The sequence below is a fragment of the Pristiophorus japonicus genome, chromosome 9 (genome assembly GCF_044704955.1).
Source record: "Pristiophorus japonicus isolate sPriJap1 chromosome 9, sPriJap1.hap1, whole genome shotgun sequence".
In the NCBI taxonomy this organism is placed as follows: domain Eukaryota; kingdom Metazoa; phylum Chordata; class Chondrichthyes; family Pristiophoridae; genus Pristiophorus; species Pristiophorus japonicus.
The window spans coordinates 33,677,395-33,693,273 of NC_091985.1; the positions used below are offsets into that span (position 1 = coordinate 33,677,395).

At 46.4% G+C, this 15,879-nt stretch overlaps 1 protein-coding gene across 1 annotated transcript in view; it reads right to left on the minus strand.

Moving 5' to 3' along the window:
- rasgrp3 (RAS guanyl releasing protein 3 (calcium and DAG-regulated)) overlaps nt 1-15,441 on the minus strand; it is a 131,712-nt gene extending 116,271 nt beyond the window's left edge. The window contains exons 1-2 of the mRNA XM_070889251.1: nt 15,228-15,441; nt 9,301-9,492 (exon numbers count right to left, since the gene is read on the minus strand). Of these exons, the coding sequence (XP_070745352.1) occupies nt 9,301-9,397 (97 nt within the window). The 5' untranslated portion in view covers nt 9,398-9,492; nt 15,228-15,441. The remainder of the gene's footprint in view (nt 1-9,300; nt 9,493-15,227) is intronic.
- Between the last annotated feature and the right edge of the window lie 438 nt (nt 15,442-15,879).

The following is a 15,879-nucleotide window of genomic DNA, read 5'->3' on the forward strand; positions in this document are numbered from 1 at the left end:
TTCATCACTTGAGGTCTTGGTAATAAAGGTAACTGATCACAGAGTGACCTCCTCTCAAGTATGGGCCTCGTGTGCATTTATACTGTATAGTAAGGACATATCATTGACGAGAAACTGGGATTTAAACCATGCGAGCATGGCCACTAGCAGCACAGAAGAGAGGTACTGTGTTGGTGATGATTGGGACAACTTTATTGAGAGACTACAGCAAATTTTTGTCACCAAGGAATGGCTGGGACAGGATTCGGCCGACAAACGCAGGGCTCATCTCCTGACGGTTTGTGGATCCAGAACGTACTCCCTGATGAAGGACCTTTTAGCGCCAGAGAAGCCGGTGGACAAGATGTTCGAAGAGCTCAGTAAGTTGATCGGGGAACACCTTAAACCGGCGAACAGCATGCACATGGCGAGACACCGGTTTTACACGCACCGGTGGCAAGAAGGGCAAAACGTTCCAGACTTCGTGGCAGACCTCCAGTGACTGGCGAGCCTATGTAAGTTACCAGATGCATGCAGAGCGGAGATGCTGCGAGACTTTTTTATTGAGGGCATCCGGCATGCTGGGGTTTTGAGGAAACTGATTGAGACCAAAGACTTGACCCTTGGAAGCAGTGGCTCTGATAGCCCAGATATTTATCTCAGGGGAGGAAGAGACCAGAATGATGTATGACAAAAATCTTGGCTCAAATGCGGCAAACGACCAGGGAGTCAACATTGTTAACGCGGCACACAGTTCTCGAGGCAGACAAGGGCAATCGTACATGCCCCAGCATGTAGTCGAACCCAAAGGGGAAATTCAACAGAGACAATGGCTAGCTGAACGGCGATTCATGCCATCGCAATGGACAATGCGACCAGTAATGGGGCCATCAACACCTGTTAATGGTGCGCTTAAGGACAGTTTTCGAGACAGTCAGAGACGATCAACTGGTAATGGACCTTTTGTTTCCAACAACGGGGCCTCCAGCTCATGCTGGAGGTGTGGAGGCAAACACCCAGCCAGAGCTTGCAGGTATCAGCAATGTACCTGCAGAAACTGCAACGTCAGCGGTCACTTGGCGCGTATGTGCAGGAAGCCTGCAGCCAGATTGATGTATAAGGAGGACAGGCCCGATGTAAGCCCTACGAGGTCAAATGAATGCTGGGATAAATCGCTGGAAGCTGAAGTTCAGCGAGTTCATGTGGAGCACATATACAGTTCATATACCAGGACGCCACCGATAATGATGAAAGTGCTCCTCAATGGCATCCCAGTATTAATGGAGCTAGAAACAGGGGCCAGCCAGTCCCTGATGAGTATCAAACAGTTTGAAAGATTGTGGGTGTCCAAGGCCAGGAGGCCAAAATTATTGCCGATTGACGCACAGCTACGGACATATACAAAGGAGATCATCCCGGTGCTAGGCAGCGCCACGGTAGTCGTGACCCACAAAGATTCGGAGAACAGGTTGCCACTCTGGATTGTCCCGGGGGACAGTCCCGCACTACTGGGGAGGAGTTGGCTTGCTGTCATGAACTGGAAATGGGGCGATGTCAATGCAATTTCTTCTGCGGAGCGAATATCATGCTCACAGGTCCTGGACAAATTTGACTCATTATTTCAATCCAGCATCGGCACTTTCATGGGGACCAAGGTAGTGATTTACATAAACCTGAACGTCAGGCCAGTACACCACAAGGCCAGATCGGTGCCGTACGTGATGCGGATTGGACCGCCTGCTGAGGGAAGGCATCACCTCGCCAGTGGAATTCAGTGACTGGGTGAGCCCGATCATGCCGGTGCTCAAGGCGGATGGGTCGGTCAGGATATGTGGTGATTACAAAGCCACCATCAATCGGGTGTCACTCCAAGACCAGTACCCGCTACCGAGAGCGGAGGACTTCTTTGTGACGCTATCCGGTGGCAAACTTTTTTCAAAATCGGATCTGACCTCAGCTTACATGGCCCAGGAGCTGGTGAGTGAGTCAAAGAAGCTGACCACCATCAAGACACACAAGGGTTTGTTTGAGTATAACAGATGTCCGTTCGGGATTCATTCGGCCGCCGCGATCTTTCAGCGAAATATGGAAAGCCTCCTCAAGTCGATTCCAAGGACGGTGGTTTTTCAAGATGACATCCTCATCACGGGTCGCGATACTGAAGAACACCTTCACAACCTGGAGGAGGTGCTACGCAGACTGGACCGGGTAGGGCTGCGACTGAAAAAGGCGAAATGCGTCTTCTTAGCTCCAGAGGTAGAATTCCTGGGAAGGAGGGTAGCAGCAGACGGGATCAGACCTACTGCTTCCAAAACAGAAGTGTTCCAGAGAGCACCCAGACTCCATAACACAACAGAGCTGCGTTCGTTCCTGGGGCTGCTGAACTATTTTGGTAACTTTCTTCCCAAATTGAGCACGCTGTTAGAACCGCTACATGTGCTCCTATGCAAAGGTCGCAATTGGGTCTGGGTGTCAGCCAGGAAAGTGCTTTTGATGGAGCATAACAAATTGCGTGCTCTAACAAATTGTTAATGTTATATGACCCGTGTAAGAAACTTGTTTTAACGTGCGATGCGTCGTCCTATGGGGTCGTGTGTGTGTTGCAGCACGTGAATGCCAATGGTCAGTTGCAGCCGGTAGCTTATGCCTCCAGAAGTCTGTCCCAGGCAGAAAGGGGCTATGGAATGGTAGAAAAGGAAACGCTAGCATGTGTATATGCAGTAAAAAAAATGCACCAGTACCTGTTTGGCAGGAAATTTGAGCTTGAGACAGAACACAAACCCCTAACGTCCCTTTTGGCTGACAACAAGGCCATAAATGTGAATGCATCGGGCCGCATACAGAGGTGGGCACTCACGTTAGCCGCTTATGACTACACAATTCGGCACAGACCGGGCACTGAAAACTGCACCGATGCACTCAGCAGGCTCCCACTAGCCACCACTGAGGGGGCAACTGAGCATGATGCTGAAATGGTCATGGCTGTTGAAGCTTTCAAAAGCGAAGGTTCACCTGTGACAGCCCGTCAGATTAAAGTCTGGACAAATAAAGACCCACTACTGTCTTTAGTTAAGAAATGTGTCCTGAATGGGGACTGGGCAGCCACGTACGGGGCATGCCCTGAGGAATTTAAACCGTTTCATAGGCGTAAGGATGAACTCTCGATTCAGGCCGATTGCCTACTGTGGGGAAACCAAGTAGTCATGCCCCAGATGGGCAGAGAGGTGTTTATCAGAGAACTTCACAATGAGCACCCAGGCATTATCATGATGAAGGCAATTGCCAGGTCACATGTTTGGTGGCGAGGGATAGATGCAGACCTGGAATCTTGTGTTCGCAGGTGCAACACGTGTGCTCAGCTGGGCAACGCACCCAAGGAAGCCCCCTTAGCCCCTGGTGCTGGCCCACCAAACCATGGTCATGCATCCATGTGCACTACGCAGGTCCTTTCATGGGAAAAATGTTTTTGGTTGTAATAAATGCCTACTCCAAATGGATTGATTGTGCCATTTTAAATTCAAGCACATCCTCTGCCACGGTAAAAAGTCTACGGGCAATGTTCGCCGCCCATGGTCTACCGGATGTCTTGGTCAGCGACAATGGCCCGTGCTTCCCAAGCACTGAATTCCAGGACTTCATGGCAGGCAATGGAATCAACCATGTCAGAACGGCACCATTCAACTCGGCCTCAAATGGCCAGGCGGAACGAGTAGTGCAGATAATCAAACAGGGGATGCTCAGAATCCAAGGGGGTTCCCTACAAACCCGCTTATCACGCCTCCTGTTGGCCAATAGATCCCGACCACACTCGCTCACAGGGGTCCCACCCGCAGAGCTGCTAATGAAAAAGACACTCAAAGCCAGGTTATCCCTTATACACCCCACTATGAAAGAAATTGTTGTGAGCAGGCGTCAGTCACAATGTGACTACCATGACAGGAATGCGAGGGCGCGATGTATTGATGTCAATGACCCTGTTTTTGTCCTTAATTACGTTGCAGGGCCCAAATGGCTTGCAGGCACTGTGATTGCCAAAGAGGGGAATAGGGTTTTGGTAGTTAAACTTACCAGTGGACAAATCTGCCGCCATCATGTGGATCAAACTAAAAGGAGGTTCAGCAACCCCATAGAAGAAGCAGAGGAAGAACACGATGTAGAGTTTACTCCACCACTGGTGACCGAACACCGGAACCAAGTGGAGGAGAGCCCAGTCACTGTGGGCAGTCCGGACAGGCCTGAGGCACCACAAACAGCAGACATTCAGGCCAGCGCCCAACAACCGGAGCCCCAACTCAGGTGCTCTACAAGGGAGTGTAAACCACCAGAGTGACTTAACCTGTGATCCCAATAAGACTTTGTGGGGAAGGTGATGTCATATATTCAACTATCATTGTAACCCATGTATAAGCTGACCTATGTTGTACACCTTGAGAACATTGACCACAAGGGGGTGAACTTGTGGGAGACACTCCTAACCTGGACTTTCAGGTATAAAACCACCCACCTTCATCACTTGAGGTCTTGGTAATAAAGGTAACTGGTCACAGAATGACCTTCTCTCAAGTATGGGCCTCGTGTGCATTTATACTGTATAGTAAGGACATATCAGTTGTGGGTTCAAGTCCCACTCCAGGGACTTGAGCACACAAATCTAGCCTAACAGTGCAGTGCTCAGGGAGAGCTGCACTGTCGAAGGTGCTGTCTTTTGGATGAGAAGTTAAACCAAGGCCCCGTCTGCTCTCTCAGGTGAACGTAAAAGATACCACAGCACTATTTCGAAGAAGAGCAGAAGAATTATCCCCCAGTGTCCTGGCCAACATTTATCCCTCAATCAACATATCAAAAAACAGTTTATCTGCTCATTATCACATTGCTGTTTCTGGGAGCTTGCTGTGTGCAAGTTGGCAACTGTGTTTCCCACATTACAACAGTGACTACACTCCAACAGTACTTCATTGGCTGGAAAGCACTATGGTCGTGAAAGGCACTATATAAATTCAAATCTTTCTTTATTAAGTTTTGCTGCTTGATGCTGCGGTAAGCTTCCCCTTCACTGTTTGCGTCCATTTGGGGTAGAACTCGGTATGAGGCGCGCCCATTTTTCGGGTGTATAACGGGGTGCAAAGCCTACCAAGCTAGCAGTGGAATAGCCTGCACCCAATCTGCACAGCTGCTGGTCCCACAGACTAGTGTCCTTCAGTTAAGCATCCCGGGGAAACTCCGAGTAGAGGCGTTAGACCCCCTTAAATATGTTAATAGAGGGACTAACACCTGTCGAAGGAATTCCGCATCAAGGAATTAGTTGGCGATGACCGGGTTGAAGAGTTGAATTACGTTGATTTAAGCTTTGTGTTATTTACCTTTGGAGAACCAGGAGGAACATGCAAAACCTTTTATTTTCAAGAAATGAGTGCATTGAATAGAGTCCGCAATACAGCAGATTTCATTCAGTCTGTAACAAGATATCTCGATAGTCTATGTTACTTTGGCAAGCCTTAACTTCAATCAGAGCAGCTCCTCCACTATGCCAACTGTAATCACTTTTGAGAAGACAACTTCCCTTGAGGCCCCACTTTTCAGAGCTCATCACCCCTTAATTCCCAGCACTGAAGAGTGTGCGCTGACACAGATTGCTCAAACCATAAGGCTGCACTCATCACAAGACTAAGGAACCGGGTGGTCAAAACATTCTGTCAGACATTTTCTTCCATTATTATCCATCTCACACATTAGCTTTCAAAGCATTTCTTGTTGATAAGGCCCGAGAAAAATTTTATGATGGAAAAAAGACAGCCAAAATAAGGGAATCGAGGGATATGGGGATAGGGCAGAAAAGTGGAATTGAGGCAAACATTTGGCAGATGGAGTATAATGTGGGAAAATGTGAAGTTATCCACTTTGGCAGAAATAATAGAAAAACAAATTATAATTTAAATGGAGAAAAATTGCAAAATGCTGCAGTACAGAGGGACCTGGGGATCCTTGTGCATGAAACACAAAAAGTTAGTAGGCAGGTACAGCAAGTAATCAAGAAGGCAAATGCAATGTTGGCCTTTATTGCAAGGGGAATAGAGTATAAAAGCAGAGAAGTCCTGCTACAACTGTACAGGGTATTGGTGAGGCTATACCTGGAGTACTGCGTACAGTTTTGGTCTCCATATTTACGAAAGGATATACTTGTATTGGAGGCTGTTCAGAGAAGGTTCACTAGGTTGATTCCGGAGATGAGGGGGTTGACTTATGAAGATAAGTTGAGTAGGTTGAGCCGCTACTCATTGGAGTTCAGAAGAATGAGAGGTGATCTTATTGAAACTTATAAGATTATGAGGGGGCTCAACAAGGTGGATGCAGAGAGGATATTTCCACTCATAGAGGAAACTAAAACTAGGGGACATAGCCTCAGAATAAGGGGTCGTGCATTTAAAACTGAGATGAGAAGACATTTCTTTTCTCAGAGGGTTGTAAATCTATGGAATTCTCTGCCCCAGAGAGCTGTGGAGGCTGGGTCTTTGACTATATTTAAGGAGGAGATAGACAGAATTTTGAGCGATAAGGCAGTAAAGGGTTATGGGGAGTGGGCAGGGAAGCAGAGCTGAGTCCATGATCAGATCAGCCATGATCTTATTGAATGGCGGAGCAGGCTCAAGGGGCCAAATGGCCTACTCCTGCTCCTAGTTCTTATGTTCAAATGCAAACGGTAAAAGATGTAGCCACATTCAATGGGAATTCAGGGGCTGTTTTGTGCTCCCCAGAAGCTTTGAATTGTTGCATACGATATAGTTCAACCGTTTGATTAAAAAAAAACTGAAAACGAAGTAATGAAAGAGCAATATGCATATAAAATAATTCAGGATATTGTTCAGAAATGAAAGTGTCACTCTTGAACTGAAGATTAAATTGAAAGGCTGTTAATACTATGGGTTGGTAATGTTATGGTGATTGTTTGGGAGGAACAGAGGAGCACTGATCTAAATGAGATGCTTTCTTGTTTGCTATATTAAACATTAGGGTCATTTTCTCAAGCGGTTTTCACTAAAGTCTGTCTCTGCTGAAATCAAACAGAAGTTCATTGTAATCGTCCACAACTGCATTCTGTCTGGAGATTCTGAACTTAGTACCTATTAGTTGAAGTTATTTTAAAACTGGTAACATCACAGCCCACGAGCAACTATCCACAGACAAAGTAAGCAACAAAGTTCTACACACTTTTAACGATAGATCTAAGGTTCTACCACATTGTGTAAACAAAGAACTAACAGAGCCTCTCACTCATGATCTTGCGTTGCAGCCATTTATTTTCTCCCATTCATACCTTGCTGGCATCTGGAGCACAGATCTTTCACATTCCTGGGAAAAGAAATCCAGAATTTCCCTTCACCAGTGAAAACGCCTTTATTCCCAGATGTTTCGTAGTGAGGGGGAAGGAAAGTTAAATATTTATTCTGATCAAAGCGGGAGTGATTCTGCTTGGCACCGACTTCAAGAAAAAAGGAGTTATTGGTTTTTAGCGGTGCCCTGACGTAAAATCGGCGACGGGTTGAAAATGTCTACACGAGGACGGGGGCCTGAGGCTTGCCTTAAATTAAACCTTGGGCCTCATCTCCATAATTCGGGCAAGCTGCTGACACCAATCAGGTCTCCCGATGCAACTTGCCAGTCCAGGCCTTGAGAAAATCAACAAGCAAGTCCAAGGTGAGGGTGGCGAGGTGATAGAATGGCGAACAGGAAGGGCAAAGGGAAGGCCGGTAGCAGCCTGCTGTGTTGCTCTGGAACCAAGTGTGTTTTGTTCCTCCAGGCGCTACATTAATTAAATGAAACTCAGAAAACTTACCTCTTCTTTGGTGGCATCCAGCTGTCCCTTTAAGGACAGCTTGTTAGACTGCTCTGAACCCAGAAAAACTGAGCTGAGCATGCTCGATTTGGCATTAGGATCCTGAAACAGAGGTTAAGCTCCTGATCACCATGTTCTCGGGGCCTAACGCCTGTTTCAGCAGGGCACCACAGGCGACTAAAAGTTGCCCGATACAAAATGTATCATTGAACTTCAGGAACAGCTGGGGCGTGGAATATCGCAGCCCGATGTTGATAAACTTTCCCCTCATGGTGCACCAAAAAAATGGTCAAAACAAGATTGAATTTGTCCGCCAGACGGTTTGAAACAGCCTTTTTTTAGTTTACTGAGGGAAAAAGGCCATGTATCATTTTTATTACGATGTCATATTCAAGTAATGCATTTTCATGTGATTTACATCATCATGGTATATGTTTGAAAACAAGCTTAGGGTACGGTAGCATTGTGGTTATGTTATTGGGCTAGTAATCCAGGCGCCTGGACTAATGATCTGGAAACATGAGTTAAAATCCCACCACGTGCAGCTGGGGAAATTAAATTCAGCTAATTAAATAAATCTGGAATAAAAAAGCTAGTATCAGCAATGGTGACCATGTAACTACCAGATTGTCATAAAAAACCATCTGGTTGACTAATGTCCTTGAAGGGAATCTGTGTTCCTCATCCAGTCTGTGACTCCAGACACATTTTTGTGGGTCCTGACTGTGAAATAGCCCAGCAAGCCACTCAGTTGTCTGCTATGATAAACTGCATATGAAAAAATGGTTCACTTCCACTTCTCAAGGGTATTAGGGATGGGCAATAAATGCTGGCCTTGCGACGCCCACATCCTGTGAAGGAATGAAGAAAAGTCCATCATGATAGGAAAGTGTAAAGGTGTCAGAAGTCATTGTTTTCTATAGTTATACTTCCCATTCTTAAGCTCATATTACAGTAAGACGCAACCCCATTTGTTTTTATTTCTCATCAGTTTTTTGGCTCCGTGAGAGCCAAAATTGAGAGGAGGGTGCACAGGATTGCACCCTCCAGTGCACAGCGTGAGCATTGAGGTGCCTGGTGGCCATTCCTTGCCCTTCCGTTCATACATTTGCACCTGGTCACTATTTCCTTAGAGTAGCAATGAGCACATGAAATAATTCACAATACAACAACCAGACTGGCTCCAACAGTGCCAGGAACAAATTGGGATTTAGCCAAAGATGTGCATTTTTTAATAAGGTATACCAAGTTAAGACCTTCTCAGCAAATAGGGATTTGTTTGTATCAGAAGTGTGTTAGATGTAGCCACAGACCACCTCTTCATTCTAACATAAGATAAGAACAGAAGAAATAGGAGCAGGAGTAGGCCACACGGCCCCTCTCACCTGTTCCGCCATTCAATAAGACCATGGCTGATCTTCGACCTCAACTCCACTTTCCCAACCGATACCCATATCCCTTGATTCTGATCTCAAACTTAGTGCACTTACCAATTGTATCAACGCTGGCGTGTAACAGTTCGTTCAATGTGGCGGCCTTTCCTATGTTAATCGATCCCATGATCCTTCTGGGCTTATCAAAGGGCATGGGTCATTTGCGCTTTCCAGAACAACATCTCAACTTGCAAGCAGGTCTCATTGGCACACAGGACAGGGCTTCTACCAGAACCACTTAGTAACCACCTGAGAAAAGAAACAGCACAAAATGTAAAATGTTATTTTGACAGTACAAAACTTAAATGTGTTATTTTAAGTTCCAACTTTTGAAGATAAAGTGGGCTGAATTGTCGCACTATCCTGTACGTTCTAAAGGAAGGCCTCAGGATCTGCGTCTCTCAGCCCTTCTTCACTTTTGTGTTTTACATTTTAAAGCAGCAGGTCAGAGGGAGCCTGCGGGAAGACATTTGCGCAGACTCTCTTCCTCCCCTCCCCCACTTCTGATATTCCTCCCGCGTGGCATCATCAATGGGGAATGCTGCCCACAGACCACTGTCATAGTGGCACTAGAGCACAGCTTTATGACAAATTTAAAAAAAAAGACTTGCATTTCTATAGCACCTTTCAGGACCACCAGACATCCCAAAGCACTTTACAGCCAATGAGGTACTGAATGCCACTGAACAGTGACCAAAACGGTGCGGGGGGGTGGGGGTGGGGGCAGGGGGAGGAGCATGCAGAATCCCACAGCTGCCTGAGACCAACAGTTTGAAGGAATAAAATCACAGCGACAAGGATGAGAAAAGGCCATCTGCCCATCAAAGCTTCTCGCTTTCCAATCATTCTTAAACTTTTAGGATCCCTCCAGTATTTCCCAATTGTCCTGGGGGATGTCTATGTGTGCACATGAACACACCAGTTCATGGTCTTTTTGATTGCCACACCAATGAGTGGGGCCTATAACAATACTGGCATAACCATCAGCCAGATAGACACTTGGGAGAGGCCATTATGTGCTGTTGTAACCGCTGCAGTTCAGTAGCTGAAATGGTCAGCCGTGTGTGTTGGTTATAAAACTGGCTTGGATCAGCTCTACAGATACAGCAGGATTGGGTCCACCAGATAAACAAGCATTCATTTGGCAAACATAATTGGAAAATGTTCTTGGTGATCCAACAGCAACAGGAGATTTCCCACCCATTGTCGAACCTGCCCACGTTTCATCCCACCCCGAAATCAAAATTGGGTTGTCTGCACTGCTTTTGAAAATCCACATGAAATGCAATTTTCAGATCCTACCATTTTTGTTGTATTTATTCATTCATGGGATGTGGACATCGCTGGCAAGGCCAGCATTTATTGCCCATCCCTAATTGCCCTTGAGAAGGTGGTGGTGAACCATCTTCTTGAACCGCTGCAGTCCGTGTGGTGAAGGTACTCCCACAGTGCTGACTTTGTCATAGCGGTTTGGTACAACTGAGTGAGCCAATTCAGAGGGCAGTTAAGAGTCAATCACATTCCTCTGGGTCTGGAGTTACATATAGGCCAGACTGGGTAAGGATGGCAGATTTCCGTCCCTAGAGGAACCAGTTGGGTGTTTCCAACAATCCGGTAGTTTGCTACTCTAAGAAAATAGTGCAGGTGGAAATGCATGAATTTAAGTTCGCCCAGCTGTCGTGGTGGGATTTGATCTCACAGCTCCGGATGACTAGTCCAGTAACATAGCCACTAGGCTATCATACCCCAGCATTACAGGGCCTCCCTGCATGAGACCAAACCTCCACATGGAGCTAGGAATAATTATGCGAATGAGATGACCAGGGAGCAATGTGTGTCATCAGCACACTGTACTTCACTCATTTCCAGCCACTCGGTAGTAGGCTGCGCCCATACTGGAAAATATAGGCTGGTTCTTTCGTGCTTATTTTGTGATAAATTATTGAGACAAGCAGTGAAGAACCTTCTGAGTGTGCTTAGTGCCAGAGACATCATGACAGGATCTAGGCTCCTTTTCAAAGATGAAATGTTTCATATCTTCTCCGTTGACGTCTTCAGCACAAATTAACTCATCCAAATCAAAGGCTCCTTCTCAGCAATGCCCATAGCTTTGCACTACTGTGGCTAATCTCAGAATTTGTCCACAGAGCTTAATCGAGTAGTTAAGGCCAACTTTATACAGTCGGGATAGCTTTTATCTTCCTGCCATTTAATATTTTTATCTGTCCCATCAATAAACGTTACTATTAAAACATCCATCCTGGTTATATAAGCTGTCAAACCAAATAGTTTTATGAACCAAAAGTATTGTAACAATGTTTATACTTTTAGGCGATGATGGTAAACTGTTGGCTTGATTTGTTGAGTTAAGTGGACATTAAAGCTCCCATGGCATTATTTGAAGAGGAGAATGGAATTTCTCCCAAGTGAACTGGGCAACATTCCTCCATCATGGAACACAAACTTAAAGAAAGCAAAGATTCACTGGTCATCTCGTGGTAGATTATGGGACCTTATTCAAAATGGCTGTAATTTTACCTGCGTAACCATAGTCCCTGCAATTCAAAGTAACTCATTGCTGGTAAGCTCCTTGAGACATTTCTGAGAGATGTGGTATGACACTATAGAGCCAATTTTAACTCAGGGCAGGTATTATGCATTGTTGGGGGGGAAGGTTGGAGCAGGATGGGTGGCAAGCTGCCATGACGTTGTTGGCATGAGGCCCAGGGCCTTTTTACCTCCCAGCCTCAACATTTCAAAGGCGGCTGCCTCCCGATTGTCTGCAGTGACCCGTGCAATTTTCGGCACCTTCTCCCATGCCAACTTAAAGTGGGGATGCACCTCTTAAAGTGAGGTCGCAGCCCCTACTTTCATTTGCCATTCAACAACTTTTGAAGACCTGATGCCTGCAGATATGAGTAGAAGGGCTGCCTTGTGCTTTCCTAATACATCCCTGGAGATCCTAGTGGAGGAAGTGAGGGTGAGGAGAGGCAACTTTCAAGCAGGCCTGGGCAGAGGTGGCTAAGAGGGTCAGTGCCAGCAGCATGACCAAAACAGAGCACCTGGGTTCAGTGTAGAAAGAGGTTCAATCAGCTCACAAGAGAGGCAAGAGTCAGTACACCGCTTCACCTCGCTCAACAGCACCTCACTACACACCTCTCAATCCCCTCCCCCGCCACTCTCAATTCTAACCTCTCCTCCATCACATCCTTCAACATACAATCACATGGACACACTCACCTCTTCCACAGCCACAGAACTGACTTTAACTTGCACCCCACCTGCACCGTTCCTGCCGGGATTACAATCGGGCTTGTTCCTGCTATTTTATTTGGGTGCACGGCCCCTTTAAGGATCTGCGCGGCACATTCACAGTTCTTGCAAAAGCCAGTCCCAGGCTGCACGCTACCAGCAGAGAGCTGCATGGCTGCACAGCCGTACAACTTATAGAGAGCGTTGAAATCAGCCTTTATATAAATGCAGAACTTTGGTCCCTTTTTCACTATTAAAAACGATATATGTTGAATGTTTTTCAACAGCTAGTCAATTGAATCATGGCACTGCACTCCAAGGTCAAGTACAGTCTAAAATGGGAATTAGAGCAGGGTACACAGATGTCATTCAGTCCTCATTTTAAAGTCATCCATTCTGCCTTTATTTTTACAGACTATTTAGATTTTATGATGTAATTTATTGCTACATGGTAAAGCTTACTGCAATTTGGGAGGCAGAGAAGTAGAGTTGGTTGGAGCTTTAGGGCTGCATTTTCGGCTTGTTGCTGCCTCTGTTTTCACACCAGAGGGGCGGCAATGTTGGTGGTAAGATGTTCTGAGCAGACGGCCAGCGTCCAGCGCCCCGCCGGAATTTTCGGTGGCGGTTTCGGCGGAGCACAGAGCATTAGTGCCCGGAAGAGGCCAACATCCCCAGCATCGAAGTGCTGACCAGACTCGACCAGCTCCGTTGGGCGGGCCACATTGTCCACATGCCCGACACGAGACTCCCAAAGCAAGCGCTCTACTCGGAACTCCTACATGGCAAGCAAGCCCCAGGTGGATAGAGGAAACGTTTCAAGGACACTCTCAAAGCCTCCTTAATAAAATACAACATCCCCACAGACACCTGGGAGTCCCTGGCCAAAGACCGCCCTAAGTGGAGGAAGAGCATCCGGGAGGACGCTGGGCACCTCGAGTCTCGTTGCCGAGAGCATGCAGAAAGCAAGCGCAGGCAGCGGAAGGAGCGTGCGGCAAACCAGACTCCCCACCCACCCTTTCCTTCAACGACTGTCTGTCCCACCTGTAACAGAGAGTGTTCAGTCACTTAAGAACTCACTTTTAGAGTGGAAGCAAGTCTTCCTCGATTTCGAGGGACTGTCTATGATGATGGACATTGGAATTCATAATGGAAATAACATTGACACAAAGTCATGACAGCATGAATAGACATAAGGTACATGCAGATGTAAGATTGGTAAAAAAGTACAGAAAATTGTACAAATAGAAATCGAGGGAAAAATGCTGCAATGAAGCCAAGTCTCTCCCAGTCCAAGATACGTGCCAGTAAATGATCTCCCAGTCCTAGCCCCCTGAAGTTAGTCTGCACACTTTGCCCTAGAGATGCTGAACTTTATTTTAGGAACAGCACTGTTTTTTGGGACTGGAAACGGGGGTGGCGAGCAGGGGCAGGGAGGGGGGAGAAGAATAACTGCCGAGGGTGTTGGCATGATAAGGTCCAACAATGAGAATTAGCTCATTGTTCCTTTGCATTTTCTCCCCATTTTAGGTAACCTCTGACAGAATATTTGAGAGAATGTTCTGATTAAACTAATCACCTTATAAACCGGTGTAACATAGGCACTGGATGACCTTGTGTTCTGGAACATTTGTTCTACAAAATTGGAACACTGACATCAACATTTGGGCATTAATAAATGGATTTCAGTTCCCATCAATCCCCCCCCCCCCCCCCCCGACCCCCCCCGAACCCTATAAAAAGTCACACCACGAGTGCTGCTCACACTTGTGATATGAATGGTTTGCAAAAACACCTTCAGCATATTTTAAACCTTTCTCCATACAGCAGACATTAATGTTGCAAAATTTATACCCCTAGTCAGCCTATCTGACTTAGCACGACTCCCAACCCCACGGATCCCCCTCCCACCCACCCTCCCATTAATACTGTAAAACATGATGGGACACCACCAGAACCCAGCACCTGGATTCAATGTAGAAAGAGGTTTAATCACCGCAAGGTATGATTGGTGTGAAGGCGGGGAGGCGGGGGGACGAGAGAGGAGACCAATAAGATGCAAACGCCATATCTTGTTGAATCAGACCATGTTTTGAAAGCTTTCTGTAGATATCATCTGGGCCAGTTCGTCAATGACAGCAGCACATGTTACCTCACTGAACAGTAACTTCTCTTTACATGGCCTCTGGTCACGTTCCAGGTCAGCATAAGGGGCTTGTCCAGCTTGCCCCTCAGAAGGGGACTGCAACAAGAAGGTCTCTCTGTCCCTCCGTCCAGACCACCGATGTCTTCAAGCCCAACAGGGCTTAGTGGACCAGAGTTTCAAAACTGACTCCCGGGAAGGTGGGGTGGGGGGGCAGCATGATTGACATAGAGCTACTTCCCACTACCACGGCAGCACAGCATAAGCGGTCTATAAGTTGATGGCGTGTTTGAAAGCCAGCTCTTGTCCTCTTTGGTGGCATAGCTGAGCTAGGCTCCTGGCAATGATTTCTGTTTATACTACCAGCCTCACATGTACCGGCTTTCAGTTTTAACTTGTACTACGTGACTCCAAAGAGATAAAGGACAGACTTTGAAAAAGAAAACACAAGCTTATTTCTTTAATTTACAAATCTTCAACAATCCTTGAAAGCGTTTGCTAATTTTTACTCATTGTTCCGCACGGAATCATTGACCTGCACAGGCACAGAGATCAGTAGCAATGTTTGTTAATTCCAAAAAAATACACTTACCCGGCGTAAAGAATTGTTTCATTTTCCACTCCACTGCCCAACGCAGAAACATGTTTTCTAACTCCCTCAGTTATATTGATACACAGAAGCCCATCGACCTTAAACTCCTTACGGTCGTTGCTAAGCTCCTGCATCATGTGATGTCATGATCTAGGCATGTCAATTATGTAAGCCAAGTGAACGAAAGACTTCATTTATGCTTGAAATAGTTTGCAGGAGAAAGACGCAAACTGACTCATGCGCACTGACATCCCGTGAGCAAAACAGATTAAAAAAAAACACACAGTAGAGGCGGTGGGGTGGGGAGGAACAGTGTGTGTTCCTGCAGATTGGTAACTGGCATTCCATACACAGCAGTGCTGCCCTCTCAAATAGTTGCCCACGGAACAAAGTGCTTTACAACGATTTGTAAATGATTAATCTCTCTCTGCATGCAAGAGTCAGACACCAAAGTTATTTATATACTTACAAAAAAAAATCAACCGTGCCTGTGGTCAGAACAACAGCTTTACATCCCATCCGCCCCCCCCCCTCCCCCGCCACACACACATACAGCTGGTGTATAACAGTTTCTCCGCTTCTAAAACCTCTTGAAAAGACACTTACTGAAGAGTGTAAAAGTAAACTGATTCCTTTAGCAGGAGGTGTATTA